Source organism: Hypanus sabinus, chromosome 9 (genome assembly GCF_030144855.1).
Source record: "Hypanus sabinus isolate sHypSab1 chromosome 9, sHypSab1.hap1, whole genome shotgun sequence".
NCBI lineage: Eukaryota > Metazoa > Chordata > Chondrichthyes > Myliobatiformes > Dasyatidae > Hypanus > Hypanus sabinus.
In genome coordinates this window covers 162,157,375-162,177,903 of record NC_082714.1, presented here as the reverse complement: position 1 = coordinate 162,177,903, position 20,529 = coordinate 162,157,375, and the positions used below count along the sequence as shown (strand labels likewise).

Sequence of the window (20,529 nt, the reverse complement as noted above, 5' to 3'; positions counted from 1 at the left end):
CATGTTCTTGCCCATTCTTTCTTTTGCTGATTGGCAGGCTGGGAGTTAGAGAGATCTGTTGGTTTTGTGTGAAGGAGGGTTTGGGGTTTGCGAGTTTTTGTTTCGTATTGTTTTCATGTAAGGGAGGGAATTGATGACTTTATTGCAACTACTTCTATGGTTTTCTGTACTTTATGGATGTCTGGAGAAGACAAATCTCAGAGCTGTATTCTGCACTCATACTTTGATAATAAAATGAACCTTTTGAGCCTTTCCCAACCTGGGGTCCACAGACCCTTCAGTTAATGATCGGGCTCCATGGCATAAAAAAGGTTGGGAACCCCTGCCACAGACTATGGTAACAGTAAATGAATTATTCATTCACACCAGAAATAATTTTCAATACTTTCCATTAATTGCTTCACCCACTGGGTAAATGCATTACTAAATCATTACTAAAATATTACTAAAATATTACTAAAATATTACATCATTACTAAAATAAAACTTTGTTTGCAATTCAGCACGCAGCCAGATCTCTAATAACTTGTGACTAACCCACTATGGAGATGCCAGTATACTTGGATTGGTGGAGATCAGAAATGTTCTTGTTCTGTGGAGTTTCTGGAAATTTTTCTTCAATAACAAGATGTGAGTAGACAAGAATGCAGCAGGTACATTGTAGAATCCAGTAGTAGTAAACTATTCCGGCCATCTTCAATGTTGAGGAACTAAGGGGCGGGCAAAATAAAACAGGTTATTGTTTGTGCACCAATGACAGTATAACTTAATATTAGAAAGGAAAACTTGACAAATCTGTAACTTTGCATGCAGCCTCAAAATGCCCCAAAATGCTTTGTAATACAGAAAATATTTTTAATGTTTTAATATTTTTATTATCATTGATGTAGGTTATCAAATATTGCTGCATTTGGACTATTGTGAGCAGTTTTGGGTCCCTTATCCAAGAAAGTATGTGCTGTCTTTGCAGAAATTTCAGAGGAGGTTCATGAGAATGAAAGGGTTAGTGCATGAGGAGCATTTGATAGCTCTGGGCCTGTAATCACTGGAGTGTAGAAGAATGAGAGGGGAATTTCATTGAAACTTATTGAACAGAGATGAAACAGACATGTGGAGGAACTTCTTTAGCCAGATGGTGATGAATCTGTGGAATTCATTGCCTCAGTCGTTGTGGAGTATATTTAAAGTGGAGACTGATAGGTTCTTGATTATTAAAGGTGTCAAAGGTTATGGGGAGAAGGCAGGAGAGTGAGATTGAACAGGATAATAAATTAGCCAAGGTGGAGTGGTGGAGCCAATTTGATGGTCCAAATGGTCTAAGCCTGCTCCTACGTCTTATTGGCGGCATGGTTCATAGAGCCTGAAGGGCCTATTTTGTGCTGTATCTCAATAAATTAAAAAAAAACTGCTTCACTTCTATGCACTCTGTCTGCTCGTTGCCTCAGTAAAGCAGCCAACACATACCACCCTCACTGGGCATTCCCTTTTCTCCCCTCTCCCATCAATATAAACACCTGAAAGCACGTACCACCAGGCACAAGGACAGTTCCTGTTCCGCTATTATCAGACTCTGAACAGGATATCCTCAGCATTTGTCCCACATTTCCCATGAGCTGCTGGCGACTGTGGTTGTCTAAACAGTCATTCAATGACATCAACTCCTCTCACTCTTCAAGAGGCTTTGATGACATATTGAATCTTCTAAGCTGCTTTATAGAAACATCATTATTGTTATGTGCCTTGTCATATGACGTGGTCAATCATGATCCCATGAATGTTACTGTTTTTGGCAAAGTTTTAAACAGAAATGGTTTGCCATTGCCTCCTTATGGGCAGTCTCTTTACAAGATGGGTGACCAATTAACCTACTAACCTGAACGTCTTTGGAATGTGGGAAGAAACTGGAGCACCAGGAAAATATACAAACTCCTTACAGGTAGTGACAGGAATTGAACCCGGGTCACTGGCATTGTAATAGCATTACGCTAACCACAACGCTACTGTGCTACCCAACTATTTGTAAGTCTTGTTGCAATAGTTCTCCAGTGTAGCCTTGTGCAATATTTGTTAATTATGTGTTTTGTATCCTCTTACTTACTGCCCGTTACACCATTTCTGACAGTGTTCAGAGCTTCCTTCATCACATCAGTAGCTTCCTCTTGGTTTTCACTTTCGTCAGCCATGCAAGTCCCAGGTGGAGACTCAGGAATACCACGGCACTCAGATGTTGAAGGACTCTTCATTGCTGTTTCCATAACAATTTTGTTTGTCCAGTCAGAACTGTTCACCCAGAGCTAAACTCCCAAACCTGGAGGATTGGTGGACCACCCTTAGTCTGGCTTCCATCCTTTGACCTGTTTGGCATGGGTGACCCTACCAAGAGCCAAAGTGTAAAGCCCTGACTCCAGCCAACATAGCTCTCTGGGTCATTAAGACATGTGAGTCTCCAAACCCAAAGACATAGTTGTGGTCCTCTTGGAGGTTTGTATCCTCTGGTTGTAGGATTATTATCTAGATCTTGTTGAGATTTTAAAGGCCCGAGAACTTGTCTGTCAGCTTTCCAATGACAGTAAACAGAGACTGCAAACTAGATCAGGAAACTTCAACTGAGAAATTTTCCTTGTTTCTTTCCTCTGAACTTTCTTCAACTAACAAGGTGCCTTTGAAACCAGGATGCACAAACGTACACATATTTTTAAAAATATGTCATCTTATGATAGAATGTCTTATTTGGATTTCAGCTTAGTTACAGTGAGCTTCATGCTGAAATATTTGATTAACTTTGTTCAGGTCCTGACGAAGGGTCTCGGCCTGAAACGTCGACAGCGCTTCTCCCTATAGATGCTGCCTGGCCTGCTGCATTCCACCAGCATTTTGTGTGTGTTGCTTGAATTTCCAGCATCTGCAGATTTCCTCGTGTCTGGTTTGGGTTAGTAAGTTGTGAATATGCCATGTTAGCGTCAAAAGCATAGGGACACTTCAGAATCAGAATCAGGTTTGTTATCACTGAGATTTCAAGTCAAGTTAAGTCTCTTTTATTGTCACTTTGACCATAACTGCTGGTACAGTACATAGTAAAAATGAGACAACGTTTTTCAGGACCATGGTGTTACATGACACTGTACAAAAAATAGACTGAACTACGTAAAAAAAACAACACAGAGGAAGCTAGACTAGACTACAGACCTACACTGGACTGCATAAAGTGCACAAAAACAGTGCAGGCATTACAATAAATAATAAACAGGGCAATAGGGCAAGGTGTCAGTTCAGGCTTCGGGTATTGAGGAATCTGATAGCTTTGGGGAAGAAACTGTTACATAGTCTGGTCGTGAGAGCCCGAATGCTTCGGAGTCTTTCCCCAGACGGCAGGAGGGAGAAGAGATTGTATGAGGGGTGCATGGGGTCCTTCATAATGCTGTTTCCTTTGCGGATGCAGCGTGTAGTGTAAATGTCCGTGATGGCGGGAAGAGAGACCCCAATGATCTTCTCAGCTGACCTCACTATCCGCTGCAGGGTCTTGCGATCCGTGATGGTGCAATTTCCAAACCAGGCAGTGATGCAGCTGCTCAGGATGCTCTCAATACAACCCCTGTAGAATCTGATGATGGGGGGTGGAAGATGGACTTTCCTCAGCCTTCGCAGAAAGTAGAGACGCTGCTGGGCTCTCTTTGCTATGGAGCTGGTGATGAGGGACCAGGTGAGATTCTCCATCAGGTGAACACCAAGAAACTTCGTGCTCTTTACAATCTCTACCGAGGAGTCATCGATGTTCAGCGGGGAGTGGTCGCTCCATGCCCTCCCGAAGTCAACAACCATCTCTTTTGTTTTGTTCACATTCAGTGTTGGCTCTGCACCAGTCCGTTAGCCGCTGCACCTCCTCTCTGTAAGCTGAATTTGTCGTGAAATTAGCTGTTTCACGTGCAGGCTGCCCCCAGTGCATCCTCGGCCTTTGTTGGTCTTTGACACAAATGGCGCATTTCACTGTGATAAATAAAGTTTATTTTATCTGCCACCTAACACCTCCGGTTTCTCCTCATCTTGCCAGGCCATAGGAAGTAAGACTGGGTCCCCATATGCGGCTCCAACTGGAGACTAATATATGACATCCCTGAACAACAGAGAGAGTAAAATCTAATTTTGAAGATAAAAGCGTCACTTTGTACTCAGCTGTGTGTGTCTGACAGGCTGATGTAATTAATTATATTCTCCAGCATATTGAAAAATCCAGACTAATTGAGCTGCCAAGAATGAGCTCTTATCCCCTGCATCCAGATCGCCATCTAGTGGCAACCAGAGGGTGAACAGAGTGGACTCCCTCAGTGGCCACTTTATTAGGTACACCCATACATCTGCTTGTTAATGCAAATATCTAAACAGCTAATCACATGGCAGCAACTTGCCAAATTCCTGTTCACATAGTGTGTTGAGATAACTATCGAGTTTAGATTTTAAAGTCTCTGAGGTACTACTGTCAACTACACAACCAGGTAGTTTGTTCCATGTGTCCACAACTCACTGTGTAAAGAAATGCTTCCTGATGTTAGACTGAAATCTCCCCTTAACCAGTCTCCACCTGTAGCCCTGTGTCCTCATTGATCAATTAGTTTTGAAGTAGCAGCTAGTATCCACTTTACTTACACCCTTTATGATTTTGAACACTTCTATCATGTTCCCTCTCATTCTAAAAAGATAAAAAAAAATTAAGCTAAAAAGATTTAATTCTTTCAAACGTTCTTCATAGCTCATACCCGACAGACCTGGAATAGTCTTGTTGCCCTTCCTTGAACTCTCTCCAGTGCCTTCACATCCCTTGCACAATATGGAGACCAAAATTGTGCAAGGTGTGGCCTCACAAGCACATTATTCAGCTTAAGGAGAATGTCTCTAAACTTGATCTCCACTGAACGCATTATATAGCCCAACATTCTACTAGCCTTGCTGTTCACTTCTGTGAATTGTGTAGATGCTAATGGTGATGAGTCTACCAGGATGCCCAAATCCTTCTCATACAGTCACCACATACAACCCTGAGATTCCTTTTCCAGCCAGCATACTTAGCAAATCTGTAGAACAGTAACTGTAACCTGTAAGTATCAGAAACTGTAAACAAACTGTCCAAATGCAGATATAAATAAATAGTTCTTGAGATCCCAAGAGTTTAGCTCCTGGTAGGGTCACCCATGTTGGTAAGGTTACAGGCAAAGAAGATCCAATTATGCGGAGCTGGCAGTAGATGGTGATACATCACAATGGTGATGAAAGCAGAGAAAGACTGCAGCAGTGAAGCATCCCCAGTAGTCTTGCACTCTGTCACTGAACTCCGATCCCGATTTGTTAAGGAGTGTGTGGTGGCTGCCCTTGCAGCAGCCTCGCCGTGTTAAACAAGGTTTTCCATGAAGGGCATAAGCCCTTGGGAGAACATCATATGCAACTCAAGTGATCACACTACTAGTACAGTCAGTCATAACAGATCAGTGCAGATATTTATTGAGGTCCAGGCAAAAAATCTTGTATGAAAATCAGACAGCTTTTTGGGGCTATTCATACAATATTACCAGAGGTACATGAGAGAAATCTATGCAGTGCAGTGGAGTATAGGACCCTGAGGAATAGAAGTTCTTAGAAAAAGAAGGAAAACATATTTTTAAAGGAAGATGTATTTTATTAAGGAACTCTGTCTTGAGTTACCAGTTTATTCTACTGCTGTTAAATAAATGGAAGATGTGGAAAAGTTAACTAAGAACATACCAGAAATGTCCAGGCACAAATCCATAACTGTCAATCAGATCTAATGGAGAAAGACAATGGCAAAAACCTGTTTTTTTCCCATTGTTTTATTGAGAATAATATGGAGATGTGGACGTTAACATACATGAGTGGCCACTCTATTGGGTACCTCCCGTACCATATCAAGTGGCCACTGAGTACTTGTGTGTGGTCTTCTGTTGCTGTAGCCCATCCTCTTCAAGTTCCAACAGGTTGTGCATTCCGAGATGCTCTTCTGCAAACCACTCTGTAGAGCTCATATCTTCCAGTCCAGGGAGCATCATGAACAAAGCTGGGTTGTTTTCTCTGGAGAAGCAGAGGCTGGGGAGTGATCTGATAGAAGTTTCCAAGATTATAAAAGGCATAGATAGAGTAGAGAGCCAGTATTTTTTTTACCCAGGGTGGAAATGTAAAATACCAGAGGGCATGCATTTAAGGTAAGAAGGGATAAGTTCAAAGGAGAGGTGTGGGATAAGTTGTTTTTACACAGTGTGGGGGTTGTCTGGAATACGCTTCCTGAGTGGTGGTGGAAGCAAGTATGACAAAGGCATTTAAGAGGCTTTTAGATGGGCACATTAATGAAAAGCATTGGTGAATGCAGGTTGAGACTGTATTTCTGTATGCTCATGGTCTTCTGCTACTGTACCCCATCCACTTCAAGTTTCAACATGTTGTGCATTCAGAGATGCTCATGGGTTCATTGTCTAATCATAAATCTGATGGCAGAGGGGAAGAAGCTGTTTCTGAATCACTGAGTGTGTGTCTTCAGGTTCCTGTACCTTCTCCCCGATGGTAGCAATGAGAAGAGGGCATGCCCTGGGTGATGGAGGTCCTTCATAATGATGCCACCTTCTTGAAACATCGGCTTTTGAAGATGTTATCGATGGTGGGGAGACCAGTGCCCATGGTAGAGCTGGCTAAGTTTACAATCCTCTGCAGCTTTTTCCAATCCTGTGCATTTGCTGATGATGCAGCCAGTCAGAATACACTTCATGATACATCTGTAGAAATTTGCTAACGTGTTTGGTGACGTACCAATTCTCTTCAAACTTCAAATGAAATGTAACCGTTAGCGTGCCTTCTTAGTAGTTGTATCAGTATATTGGACCCAGGATAGGTTTACAGAGAGGTTAAAGCTGCTCACCACTGCAGGCCCCTCGATGAGAACTTCTGCGTGTTTTCCCAGTTTCCCCTCTTGAAGTCCACATTCAATTCCTTGGCCTTACTGACATTGCTGTTGTGACAGTACTCGACCAGCTGATTTATCTCACTCCTGTACGTCTCCTTGTCACCATCTGAGATTCTGTCAACAGCAGAATTTATAGATTGGGGTATTTATAGATGGTGTTTACACTGTGCCTATCCATACAGTCATGGCTATAGAGCAGAAGTTCTTAACCTTTCTTTATGCCATGGACCCCTTTGGCAGTCCAATGAAGCCTATGGACCCCTTCTAAGAATAATGTATTTAAGTATATCATATAGGAGTACATAATAAACCAATTGTATTGAAATGCAGTTAATATAATGTATTCCTATGTTCTATGTTCTAAATGTACTTTGAATGTACTTTGAATTCTGAAACAATGACTCCCAATTCTAGACCCCAAATGTAGGGTCAAAGTAGGCTAATTTTAAAACATGAATTTACTGCAGAGGAACCCTACAGTTTTATGCTCACCCTCTCCCCACAAAAGCCTTAGCCTAGAATTTATGACTGAAATAATACAACTGGGGGTCTACATGTTGGGATGTAAACCTCTGAGAAATCATTTATCTCACTGGAGTTTTAATTTCTTCTGTCAGCTCAAAAGTAACTTTACTTGTGAAAGGATTGTTTGTATTAAGACAGAGAGAGAAAAAATACATTTATTTGTCCATGCAGGGGATGTTAACAACAAAGCTGACACTTATTGTTCATTTCAAATTAACCCTAAACCAGGGAGGCAATTAAGTCTCCAACTTTCTTGATGGTTTAACATCCACAGATGCATATACAGCCCAGTCCATTACAGGCAAAGCTCTCCCCACCCTTGAGTATTACCACAAGAAAGCAACCTCCATCATCAAGGACCCCCACCAGCTGGAACCTGCTCTCTTTTCACTGCTACCATCAGGTGGGAAGCTTTTGGTCCCACACCACTAGGTTCAGAAACAGTTATCAACTATCAATGATTCAATGGTTCCATTTAATATCAGAGAATGTATACAATATACAACCTGAAATTCTCACTCTTCACAGACATCAACAAAACAGAAGAAAAACCCCAAAGAATGAATGACAGGAAAATGCTCCTCCCCCTCCCCCCACACACACACACACACACACACAAGTAACAGCAAAAGGATTGACCCTCCCCCCACCTGTCTCAGCAAAAAGCATCAGCCCCCACCCACCACCCACCATGTAAGGAATAGAAAAGCTCCCAAAGAGACCATGATCTACAGTCCATCACCCCATCAGTTTGACGTGCCACAGGCTCTCTCCCTCTCTTTCCCTGATGAAGGAGAGAGAGGTATCGCTGCTGTCATAGTGAGAGGGAGCCCAACAGCTTGCTGTTTTGAAGTTACAGTTTGCAGCAACGTACACTGCTGTCTCAATGTTCTAATCTCTCGTGACACTTCATTCAGCAACACCACATGACTGGAAAATTGCAAATGTTACTACACTATTTCAGAAGGGTGGGAGGCAGCAGAAAGGAAACTATAGATCTGTTATCCTTACATCAGTGGTTGGGAAATTATTGGAATCGATTGTTAGGGATAAGATTATGGAGTACCTGGAGGCACATGACAAGATAGGCCAAAGCCAGCATGGTTTCCTGAAAGGAAAATCCTGCCTGACAAACCTACTCCAATTCTTTGAAGAAATTACAAGTAGGGTAGACAAAGGAGATGCAGTAGACATGGTGTACTTGGATTTTCAGAAGGCCTTTGACAAGGTGCCGCACATGAGGCTGCTTAGCTAGATAAGAGCCCATGGAATTACAGGGAAGTTACTAGCATGGGTTGAGCATTGGCTGATCAGCAGAAAATAGAGAGTGGGAATAAAGGGATCCTATTCTGGCTGGCTGCCGGTTACCAGTGGAGTTCCACGGGGGTGGGTTTGGGACCATTGCTTTTTACGATGTACGTCAATGATTTGGACTACAGTATTAATGGATTTGTGGCTAAATTTGCCAATGCTACAAAGATAGGTGGAGGAGCGGGTAGTGTTGTGGAAACAGAGAAGCTGCAGAGAGACTTGGATAGTTTAGGGGAATAGGCAAATGAAATACAATGTTGGAAAGAGTATGGTCATGCACTTTGGTAGAAGAAATAAACGGGCAGACTATTATTTAGATGGGGAGAGAATTCAAAATGTAGAGATGCAAAGGGACTTGGGAGTCCTTTTGCCGAATAGCCCAAAAGTTAACCTCCAGGTTGAGTCGGTTGTGAAGAAGGTGAATGCAATGTTGGCATTCATTTCTAGAGGTATAGAATATAAGAGCAGGGATGTGATGTTGAGGGTCTATAAGGCACTCGTAAGGCCACACTTAGAGTATTGTGTACAGTTTTGGCCTCCTTATGTTGGAAAGAATATACTGACAATGGAGACGGTTCAGAGAAGATTCACGAGAATGATTCCAGGAATGAAAGGGTTACCATATGAGGAACATCTGTCAGCTCTTGGACTATATTCCCTGGAGTTCAGGAGAATGAGGGGATATCTCATAGAAACGTTCTGAATATTAAAAGGCCTGAACAGATTAGGTATGGCAAAGTTAATTCCCATGGTAGGGGATTTTAGGACAAAAGGGCACGACTTCAAGATTGAAGGACATCTATTTAGAACAGAGATGCGGAGAAATTACTTTAAATAGAAGGTCGTAAATCTGTGGAATTTGTTGCTGGGGGAGCAGCTGTGGAGGCCAAGTCATTGGGTATATTTAAGATAAAGACAGATAGGTTCTTGATTAGCCAGGGCATCAAGTGGTATGGGGTGAAGGCAGGGGAGTGTGGATGACTGGAAGAATTGGATCAGCCCATGATTGAATGATGGGGCAGACTCAATGGGCCTACTTGCTGGCCTACTTCTGCTCCTATACCTTATGGTCTTATGGACACTGGCAAGGAATCTGTTCATCCACAGGGCCACACCCAGAAGACACGTCTTCCAGGCTGTTACTAGTAATATTGAAAACTACATAATGAGCCTTAGGTCCCACACCACCAGGAATCTCTCAACTACCAGGCTCCTGAACCTGCATGAATAACTTCACTCACCTCAACTGATTCCACAAACTATAGAGTAAACACAAGGAAATCTGCAGATGCTGGAAATTCAAACAACACACACAAAATGCTGGTGAAACACAGCAGGCCAGGCAGCATCTATAAGGAGAAGCACTGTCAACGTTTCGGGCTGAGACCCTTCATCCAGACTAACTGAAAGGAGAGATACTAAGAGATTTGGAAGTAGTGGGGGGAGGGGGAATTGCGAAATGATAGGAGAAGACCGGAGGGGGTGGGATGAAGCTAAGAGCTGGAAAGGTGATTGGCGAAAGTGATACAGGGCTGGAGAAGGGAAAGGATCATGGGACGGGAGGCCTCGGGAGAAAGAAAGGGGGGGGGGGAAGCACCAGAGGGAGATGGAGAACAGGCAGAGTGATGGGCAGAGAGAGAGAAAAAAAACTAAATATGTCAGGGATGGGGTAAGGGGAGGAGGTCTTCTCCTATCATTTCACATTTCCCCCTCCCCCCACTACTTTCACATCTCTTAGAATCTTTCCTTTCAGTTAGTCCTGACGAAGGGTCTCGGGCCGAAACGTCGACAGTGCTTCTCCCCATAGATGCTGCCTGGCCTGCTATGTTCCATCAGCATTTTGTGTGTGTTGTCTACAAACTACAGACTCACTTTCAAGGACTATATAGCACAGTATTATTTATTTACTTTTTTGTTATTTATACGATTTGTCTTCCTTTGCACATCAGTTGTTTGTCAGTCTTTTTGTATAAATTTTCCTATTTCTTTATTTTCCTTAAATGTTTGCAAGAATTGGATTGGCAACTCTGTGGATGACACCAAGACTGGGGGTGTAGTGGACAGTGAGGAAGGTTATCGTGGCTTGCTGAGGGATCTGGATCAGTTGGAAAAAATGGCTGAGAAATGACAGATGGAATTTAATTCAGACAAATGCGAGGTTTTGCACTTTAGTTGGACCAAACAAGGTAGGTCTTACACAGTGAGCAGTCGGGCACTGAGGAGTGTGATAGAACAGAGGGATTTGGGAATACAGGTACATAATTTATTGAAAGTGGCGTCACAGACAGATAGGATCATAAAGAAAGCCTTTGGCATATTGGCCTTCATAAATCAATGTATTGAGTACAGGAAATGGGATGTTATTTTGAAGTTGTATAATATGCTGGTGAAGCCTAATTTGCAGTATTGTGTGAAGTTTTAATCACCTACCTACAGGAAAGATGTAAATAAGGTTGAAAGAGCACAAAGAAACTTTACAAGAATGTTGCCAGGTCTGGAGGATCTGAGTTATAAGGAAGGATTGAATAGGTTAGAACTGTATTCTTTAGAAAGTAGAAGATTGAGAGGAAATTTGATAGAGGTGTATAAAGTTATGATAGGTATAGATAGGGTAAATGCAAGCAGGCTTTTTCCATTGAGGTTGGATGGCACTACAACCAGAGGTCATGGCTTAAGGGTGAAAGGTGAGAAGTTTAAGGGGAACATGAAGGAACACATCTTCACTCAGAGGGTCGTAAGAGTATGGAATGTACTGCCAGCACAAGTGGTGCATGAGAGCTTGATTTCAGATTTTTCGATAGGCACGTGAATCGTAGGGATATAGAGGGTTATGGTCCCGGTACCGGCAGGTCGAGAGACTCGTCAGTTTAAATGGTTTTGGCATGGAATAGAAGGGTCAAATGTTCTGTTTCTGTGCTTTACTTCTTTATAACTGTCTATGAATCTAAGAACGTGAATCTCAGGGTAGTATGTGGTGACATATACATACTTGGATAATAAATGTACTATGAAGGTAAATCTAGACTGGATAAAGCTGCTAGATTTCCTCATGTAATGGACATTAGGGAATCAAGCAACACACACAGGAACACAGCAGGCCAGGCAGCATCTATAGGGAGAAATGCTGTTGACGTTTCGGGCTGAGACCCTTCATCAGGACTAACTGAAAGGAAAAAGGGAATCGATGAGTTTTTTTAAAATGGCAGTCCAATGGTTATGCTAGTTTTAGTTATTAGAGCTACAGCTCAGAACAGACTCTTCTGGCCCAACAACTCACCGATTTAACACTAATCTAATGACAGGACAATTTACAATGACCAATTAACCTACCAACTGGTATTTTTCTGGAATACGGAAGGAAACCCACATAGTCGGGGGGAGAATGTACAAGCTCCTTTCAGATGGCGCCGGTGATGAACTCTGAAGTCAGCAACACCTCCACCTGCACTAGTGTCACGCTAACTGCTACACTACCATGGCACCCAAAAAAAAGAAGAAACTCAGAATAAACTGTAGGGCTTGAGCTGTGACAGTGTCTGTGGAGGGGAATCATCAGGACTGGAAAGGAAGGGGGAAGACCCAGAATAAGAAATTGGTGAGAGCAGGGGAAGGAGTACAAGCTGGGAGGTGATAGATGGAAAAGGCAAAGGACTGAAGAAGAAGGAATCTGATAGGAGAGCAAAGAGGACCATGGGGGAAAGGGAAGGAGAAGGAGCATCGGAGGGAGGTGATGGGCAGATGAGAAGAAGGGCTGAGAGGAGAATGGAAACGGGGGTGAGGGGTAGAAATTACCTGAAGTTAGGGAAGTTAATGTTCATGTTTATGCCATCAGGTTGGAGGCTGCCCTGAGGGAATATGAGGTGTTGTTTCTCCAACCCGTATGTCTTTGCAATGTGGATAGAAACTGGAGCATCTAGAGGAAACTCCTGTGGTCATGGGGAGAACTAACAACCCCCTACAGACAGCAGGGGAACTGAAGCATTACACTACAACATTACACTAACCACTAGGCTACATTGCCATCACTTACAACAATGGCCAAACCTAATCAAATGCAGGCCCTCTACTCATTGCTGCCATTAGGCAAGAAGTACCTCCTGTGTGTCCTGAATTCCTGCAGCAGATTATTGCTCCAGATTCCAGCATCCGCAACCTCTGGTGTCCCAATAAATTTTGATTCCCTTTTATATCAGAATCAGGTTTTATATCATCAGCATATATGGTGAAATTTATTGTCTTTTGCAGCAGCAGTACATTACAATAATGGAGGGAAAAAACTATCATTTACAGTAAATATACATATATAATAGTTAAATTAAATTAGTAGTGCAAAGTTTAAAACAGTCATGAGGTAGTGGTCATGGGTTTATCTTCCATTCAAAAATCTGATGGCTGAAGGGAAGAAGCTGTTTCTGAATCACTGAGTGAGTGTCTTCAGGCTCCTGTACCTCCTCCCTGATGGTACCAATGAGAAAAGGGCAGTTCCTGGCTGATGGGGGTTCTTAATGATGGACACTGCCTTTTTGATGCATCACCTTTTGAAGATGTCCTAGATACTACAAAGGCTAGTGCCCATAGTGGTGCTGACTAATTTTACAACACTCTGCTCTCAATAACTTAAAATTATTACTATGTTATTAACAAAATTACAGAGGAATATTAATGTAGTGAAGAGAGTGTTTATTACATTGAGTTTCTGCATACTGTTTAATATAACAGATCAGCCATGGAATGATCTAAGGATTCTACTTTGCTGTCGATTCTGCGGATAATTGGTGCCCATTGATGCACAATAAAATACCCAGGCCTAGTTTAAGCTTCAAAACTGACAGCTTTGTATTGAAAACGGTGCAGTCACGGTCCTTTGCATAACGCGTTGACTTTCTTTAGACGTCTCAAACATTAACATGGAACAATTTGTGGGGTGGATGTCGTATGGACGGTGCTCCCAAGAACCACACAATGTTCTTCGAAACCACAAAATGACCACACCTCACCCCACTGCCCAAGTTGGCTCCAAGTACAACTCCACCCAAAAACACTGCAAGTACAGATTTGTGACACGGTCACTTTCAAGTCGTCTCAGCTGTGCTGTTGTGGGGCTCTGCTGCTGGGAATAGTTATGATTTCACAATCAGTGTCACGTGGCAACAAGTTAATTTTGCGAAGGTTCCAGTGTTGCAATAAAGCAACAGAATTCATGCATTTCCTCCGTAACTAATGGCCCCCTAACTGATCGCAGGCATGTCATACTTCACATTGCAACATCCAATTCATGAAGAAGGACTTGGACAGATTAGAAGAATAGCCCAAGATGTGGCAGATGAGTCAGCATGGTAGCGTAGTGGTTAGCACAGCACTTTACAGTACAAGACCTTAAGACATAGGAGCAGAATCAGGTCATCTGGCCATCGAGTCTGTTCCGACATTCAATCATGGCTGATCCTTTTTTTCTCTCCCCCTGAACCTCAGTTCCTGGCCTTCTCCTCGTAACCTTTGATGCCGTATCCAATCAAGAACCTATCAATCTCTGCCTTAAATACACCCAATGACCTGGCCTCCACAGCTGCCTGTGGCAACAAATTCACCATCCTCTGGCTAAACAAATTTCTCTGCATCTCTGATTTGAAAGGGCGCCCCTCTATTCTGAGGCTGTGCCCTCTTGCCCTAGACTCTCCCACTATGGGAAACATCCTTTCCACATCTACTCTGTCTAGGCCTTTCAATAGTTGAAAGGTCTCAATGAGATCCTCTCCCACACTTCTGAATTCCAGTGAGAACAGACCCAACGCCATTAAACATTCCTAGTACGGATAACCCTTTCATTCCTGGAATCATCCTTATGAACCTCCTGTGGACCCTCACCAATGCCAGCACAACTTTTCTAAGATGAGGGACCCAAAACTGTTCACAATACTCAAGATAAGGCCTTACCAGTGCCTTATAAAGCCTCAGCATCACAACCCTGCTCTTGTATTCTAGACCTCTTGAATTGAATGCTAACATGGCATTTGCCTTCCTCACCACTGACTCAACCTGCAAGTTAACCTTCGGGGTGTTCTGCACAAGGACTCCCAAGTCCCTCTGCATTTCAGATTCCTTGAATTTTTTTCCCCGTTTAGAAAATAGTTCACACATTTATTTCTACTACCAAGGTGCATGACCATGTATTTCCCACCATTGAATTTCATTTGCCACTTTCTTGCCCATTCTCCTAATTTGTCTGTCCTTCTGCATCCTACCTGTTTCCTCAACACTACCTGCCCCTCCATCTTCAAACTTGGCAACAAAGCCATCTATTCCATCATCTAAATCATTTATGTATATACAGCATAAAAAGAAGTGGTCCCAACACTGAACCCTGTGTCACTGGCAGCCAACCAGAAAAGGATCCTTTTATTCCCACTCACTGCCTACCTATCAGCCAATGCTCTAACCATGTTAGTAACTATGGGCTCTTAACTTGGTAAGCAGTCTCATGTGTGGCACTTTGTCAAAGGCCTTCTGAAAGTCCAAATATACAACATCCACTGCATCCCCTTTATCTATCCTACTTGTAATCTCCTCAAAGAATTCCAACAGGCTCATCAGGCAGGATTTTCCATGAAGTAAACCATGCTGACTTTGTACTATCTTGTCCTGTGTCACCAAGTACTCCATCACCTCATCCTTAACAATTGACTCCAACATCTTCCCAACCGCTGAGGTCAGGCTAACTGGTCTATAATTTACTTTCTGCTTCTTTCCTCCTTTCTTAAAGAGTGGAGTAACATTTGCAATTTTCCAGTCCTCTGTCCAATGATTTTTGAAAGATCATTTGTAATGCCACTTCTAACACTACCTCTTTCAGAACCCCAGGGTGCAGTTCCTCTAGTCCAGGTGACTTACGTACATTTAGGTCTTTCAGCTTTTTTGAACACCTCCTCTCTTGTAACAGTAACTGCACCCACTTCTCTTCCTTCATACACTGCAACATTAGCCATACTGCTAGTGTCTTCCACAGTGAAGACTGTCACATTAGCCATCTCCTTGTCCCCTGTTATTATTTCTCCTGCCTCACTTTCTAGCAGTCCTATATCCAATCTCATCTTTCTTTTATTTTTAACATACTTGAAAAAAATTTTTTACTTTGATATTATTTGCTAGTTTGCCATCATATTTTATCTTTTTCCTTCTAATGATTTTTAGTTGCTCTCTGTAGGTTTTTTAAAACTTCCCAATCCTCTATCTTCTCACTAATTTTTGCTTTGTTGTATGCCCTTCTTTTTGCTTTTACAATAGCTTTGACTTCCCTTGTCAGCCATAGTTGTACTATTTTACCATTTAAGTATTTCTTCATTTTTTGGAATACACATGTCCTGCACCTTCCTCATTTTCTGCAGAAATGCACGCCATTGCTGCTCTGCTGACATCCCTGCCAGCAGCTCCTTCCAATTTACTCTGGCCAGCTCCTCTCTCATACCACTGTAATTTTCCTTACTCCACTGAAATACTGCTACGTCAGACCTTACTTTCTCCCTATCAGATTTCAAGTTGAACTCAATCATATTGTGAGCACTGCCTCCTAAGGGTTCTTTTACCATAAGCTCTCTAATCACCTCTGGTACATTACATAACATCCAATCCAGTATAGCTGATCCCCAGTAGGCTAAATGAATAACTGCTCTAAAAAGCTATCTCTTAGGCTCTTAAGCTATCTCAACAAATTCACTCTCTTGAGATCCATTACCAACCTGATTTTCCCAATTGAACTGCATGTTAAAATCTCCCATGACTACAAGTGACCCAAGTTGCCTGTACCAGGTGGGGTTTCCTTCCACAGTTACCAGTTGGTAGGTTAATTGGTCATTCTCAATTGTCCCGTCATTATACTAGGATTGCAAGGATTAAATCGGGAGGGGGGGAGTGGAGAGTTGCTGGGCGGCATAGCTTAAAGGGTCGGGAGGGCTTGATCTGTGCTGTATCTTAATCAATCAATCAATCAATCAATCAATCAATAAATACAATTAATTATAAGAGTGGGCAAAGAACTGGCAGATGAAATGCAATGTAGGAAAGTGTATGTTAGGGAAATGTATGTTCATGTATTTTGGTAGAAGGAACAAAGACAAAGACTATTATTCTAGGAATAGAGACATAGTTTCTTGATTAGTCAGGATTTCAAAGGTTGCAGGAAGAAGGCAGGAGAATGGAGCCGAGATGGAATAAAATCAGCCGTGATGGAATAGCAGAACAGATCTGATGAGCTGAATGACCTGATTCTGGTCCAATGTCTTATGGTCTGAAGGTGTTCTCGATATCTGATGGGGAAACTTGGACCCCTCAGGAAGGAATTGCACCCAGATGGAGGGCTAACAAACAAGACAATTAGTTTGCACTTGCAATACCCAAATTGGCCAGAATCTATGGATCACTGCTGAAGTCTGGGCAATAAGCAAAATATTATCCATTACCAAACTTGTACATTTAAGCCTCTTGCTCTAACTTCTCATCTTTTTCCAGTCCTGATGAAGGATCTCGACCTGAAACACAGACTGACTGTACTCTTTTCCTATAGACACTGCCCGGCCTGCTGAGCTCCTCCAGCATTTTATGTGTGTTGCTTGGATTAACAGCTTCTGCATTCTTTCTCTTGTTTACTGCAGCCTTCTGGGCTGCTGTGCTTCTCTGATCTCTTTTCCTGTGCATTCCAGATTTTAATTGTTTATATAGTATTTTTACATAAATTGTGTTGCATTTCTTTATGTTCCTGTAAATGCCTGCAAGAAAAATCAATCATTCTAGTTAGCCCCCTCCCACCGCTCTCTATTTAGTACCCCATTACTGCACTGTAAACACTGTTTATAATGAAGTTTACATTGAAAATACATGATGGTATTTATGTATTCATGCACATATTTCTACATTTATATCTCTATTTTAACATCTAACTTTATTTTTTATATCATTGTTGAATGTTGGTGTTCTTTGTTGCATGTCACATCCTGACCAATGCAACACAACAAATCCTTAAAGCATGTAAATGAAGAGTAATGCACAGAAGGTGCTGGAGGAACTCAGCAGGCCAGGCAGCATTGATGGAAAGAATGAGCAGTCAGTGTTTCTGGCCCTTTCATCGGGATATGTAAATGTATATGGCGAATAAAGTTAATCCTTGATCCTTGAAAGTGAATCTCAGGGTAGTCCATGGTAACATACAGATACTTTGATCATGAATTTACTTTTTTTTTGATCGAATTATTTTTTATTAACAAAGAAAAATAGCAGAGCATATGTTATAATACAACCAACCATTTTATACCAGTTACAAAAGGAACCCCCCCCCACCCCTCAGTAAACAAGAACAAATAGAACTAGCCAGATCAGTCAGAGACAGATACAAAGGCCTAGTGTACCTATAAAGATAGAGCACCTTACACATTCAAATAATTTTTTCAGCCATATTTTTAACAAAACTTAAAAAAGGCTGCCAAATGGTGTTAAATCTCGCAGACTGCTCCCTGACTGAATAGCGGATCTTCTCTAATTTTATAAAGTACATGATATCTTTGATCCAATGTCCATATGTTGGAGGGGAAGAGTCTTTCCATTTGCGCAAAATGAGCCTTCTGGCAAGAAATGAACCAAAATTGATGAGATCGGTTTGGAATTTGCTGAGTTTAATATTCTGAGAAGGCATTCCAAATAGTGCTATTGACCAAGATGGCTTAATTAATTGTCAAAAGACTTTTGAAAAAGTTTCAAAAATCAAACCCTAAAAATTTACTGATTTTGGACATGACCAAAACATATGGCAGAGTGTAGCCAGGAATTGTTTACATGTGCCACACATTGGGTCCAAGATCTTTATTAACCTTAGCCATCTAACTTTAGACCAATGACAACGGTGCACAATTTTAAACTGAAAAATAACATGACTAAGATGAATAACATGTCACAGAAGATGAATAAATTCTATGAATTGTTTTTGCCATATGTCACCTGGAATTTTTTCCTCAATATCCTCTTCCCATTTATGTTTTAATAAATCTAAATTCTCTGGATTATCTACATTAAGTAGCTCATAGATTTTGCTTACAGATCGTTTCACATCAAATTTGCACTTAAGGACTGAATCTAAGAGCAATGAAGGGGGGCAGTAAGGAAAGATAAGAGGCCATAAAGCTTCTGAGTTGTAAATATCTATGGAAGTGTGTCCTAGGGATATCAAATTTCTTAACTAGCTGTTCAAAAGAGGCAAAATTGCTGTCAATGTAGAGATTATCCAACAAAGTGATACCATGTTTAGACCAAATATCACACGCTACATCCATTATTGCTGGGGTGAACATGTAATTTTTTTGCTACTGGTGCAGTGAGTGAGAGGTTATTAAGTGCAAAATAACATCTAAATTGGAACTAAATTTTAATGGAGTACTTACAACTGGATTCAGTGTGAAACTAGATACAGGTTGTGACAGTTGTAGTCTAGCATTGTAAGGATGTCTTTTCCATAATCACCCAGCTAGGAGCAGCAATATCATCTCTTGTCCGATATATAAAATTGCTCTTATGTTAGCTGACCAGTAGTAATATAGAAAATTTGGAAGTGCCAAATCACCGCCCCCCCACCCACCCCATCTTACGAAGCCTCTGTAGTATTTTTTCCTTTACTCTGGGCTGTTTAATATTCCAAATAAAACTTGAAATTTGACTATTTAGGTTATTGAAGAAAGTCTGTTAGAAAAATTAAAAGGTTTTGGAACATGTGTAAGAATCTGGGCAGGACAGTCATTTTAATTCTATTAATCCTCCCGCTAAGGGAAAGAGATAAAGAATTCCAATGTTCAAATTCCTGTTTAAGATTGGAAAGGAGATGTTGATAGTTGGCTTTATAAAGGTCCTTGTAATTATGTGTTACCCAGACCCCCAAGAATTTAAATTTCCTATAGCTTATTCTAAAGGGGGTCACAGAAAAAGAAATGTCCAAACATGTGGTCCCAATTGGCATTAGCTTACTCTTTTGAAAGTTAACTTTATAACCAGATATTTGACTGAATTTAGTGAGCAATATTGATAGATTTGGGAAACTTTGAGTTAGATTTGAGATATACAATAGCATACCATCAGCGTACAGTGACACTCTATGTTCCAAAGCTCCCCTCTGGATGCCTTTGATACTAACTGCAAAACGCAGCAAAAAGGGCATCCCTGTCTTGTGCCACGTTGCAGTTCAAAAATCTCTGGGGTACTAGATGCAGAGGAATCATATAGTATACTGTATTTAGAAGATGTCCTAAATTTTAAAAAGAGTACCAATTTCTGATAAAAACCGTTTGATCGGGTGAGATAATTAATGGTAGAATCTTCTCGATTTGGTGTGTCAGGACTTTTGCAAGGATTTTGGGATCTGTATTTAAAAGGGAGATTGGTCGGTATGAACTACATTCAAGGGGATCTTTACCCTTTTTCAAAATTAATGAAGTAACTGCTTGACTCATTGTGGGAGGTAGGGAGTGGGATAAAAAAAAACTCTTCAAAAACAGATAATAATAATGGGGAAAGTTGAGTGGAAAACTTTTTTTTAATTCAGAAGGATATCGATCTGGGACTGGAGATTTTCCACTCTTCATGGGCCTAATTGCTGAGTCTGTTTTCAGAGTCCCGATTGTCCTCTCCAGATCAGCAGCTCATGCAGATGCTTAGCTTTTTAAAGAAATCATCCAGATCTGATGGGGTGGTGGATGAATCTGAGG

General features: G+C 41.5%; 1 protein-coding gene across 2 annotated transcripts in view; it reads right to left on the bottom strand.

Annotated features, from left to right (window-relative positions):
- asip1 (agouti signaling protein 1) overlaps nucleotides 1-20,529 on the bottom strand; it is a 53,575-nt gene that overhangs the window by 24,312 nt on the left and 8,734 nt on the right. For both annotated transcript variants that reach the window (XM_059981009.1, XM_059981008.1), the window contains exon 3: nucleotides 538-710. In XM_059981009.1, the coding sequence (XP_059836992.1) occupies nucleotides 538-710 (173 nt within the window). The remainder of the gene's footprint in view (nucleotides 1-537; nucleotides 711-20,529) is intronic.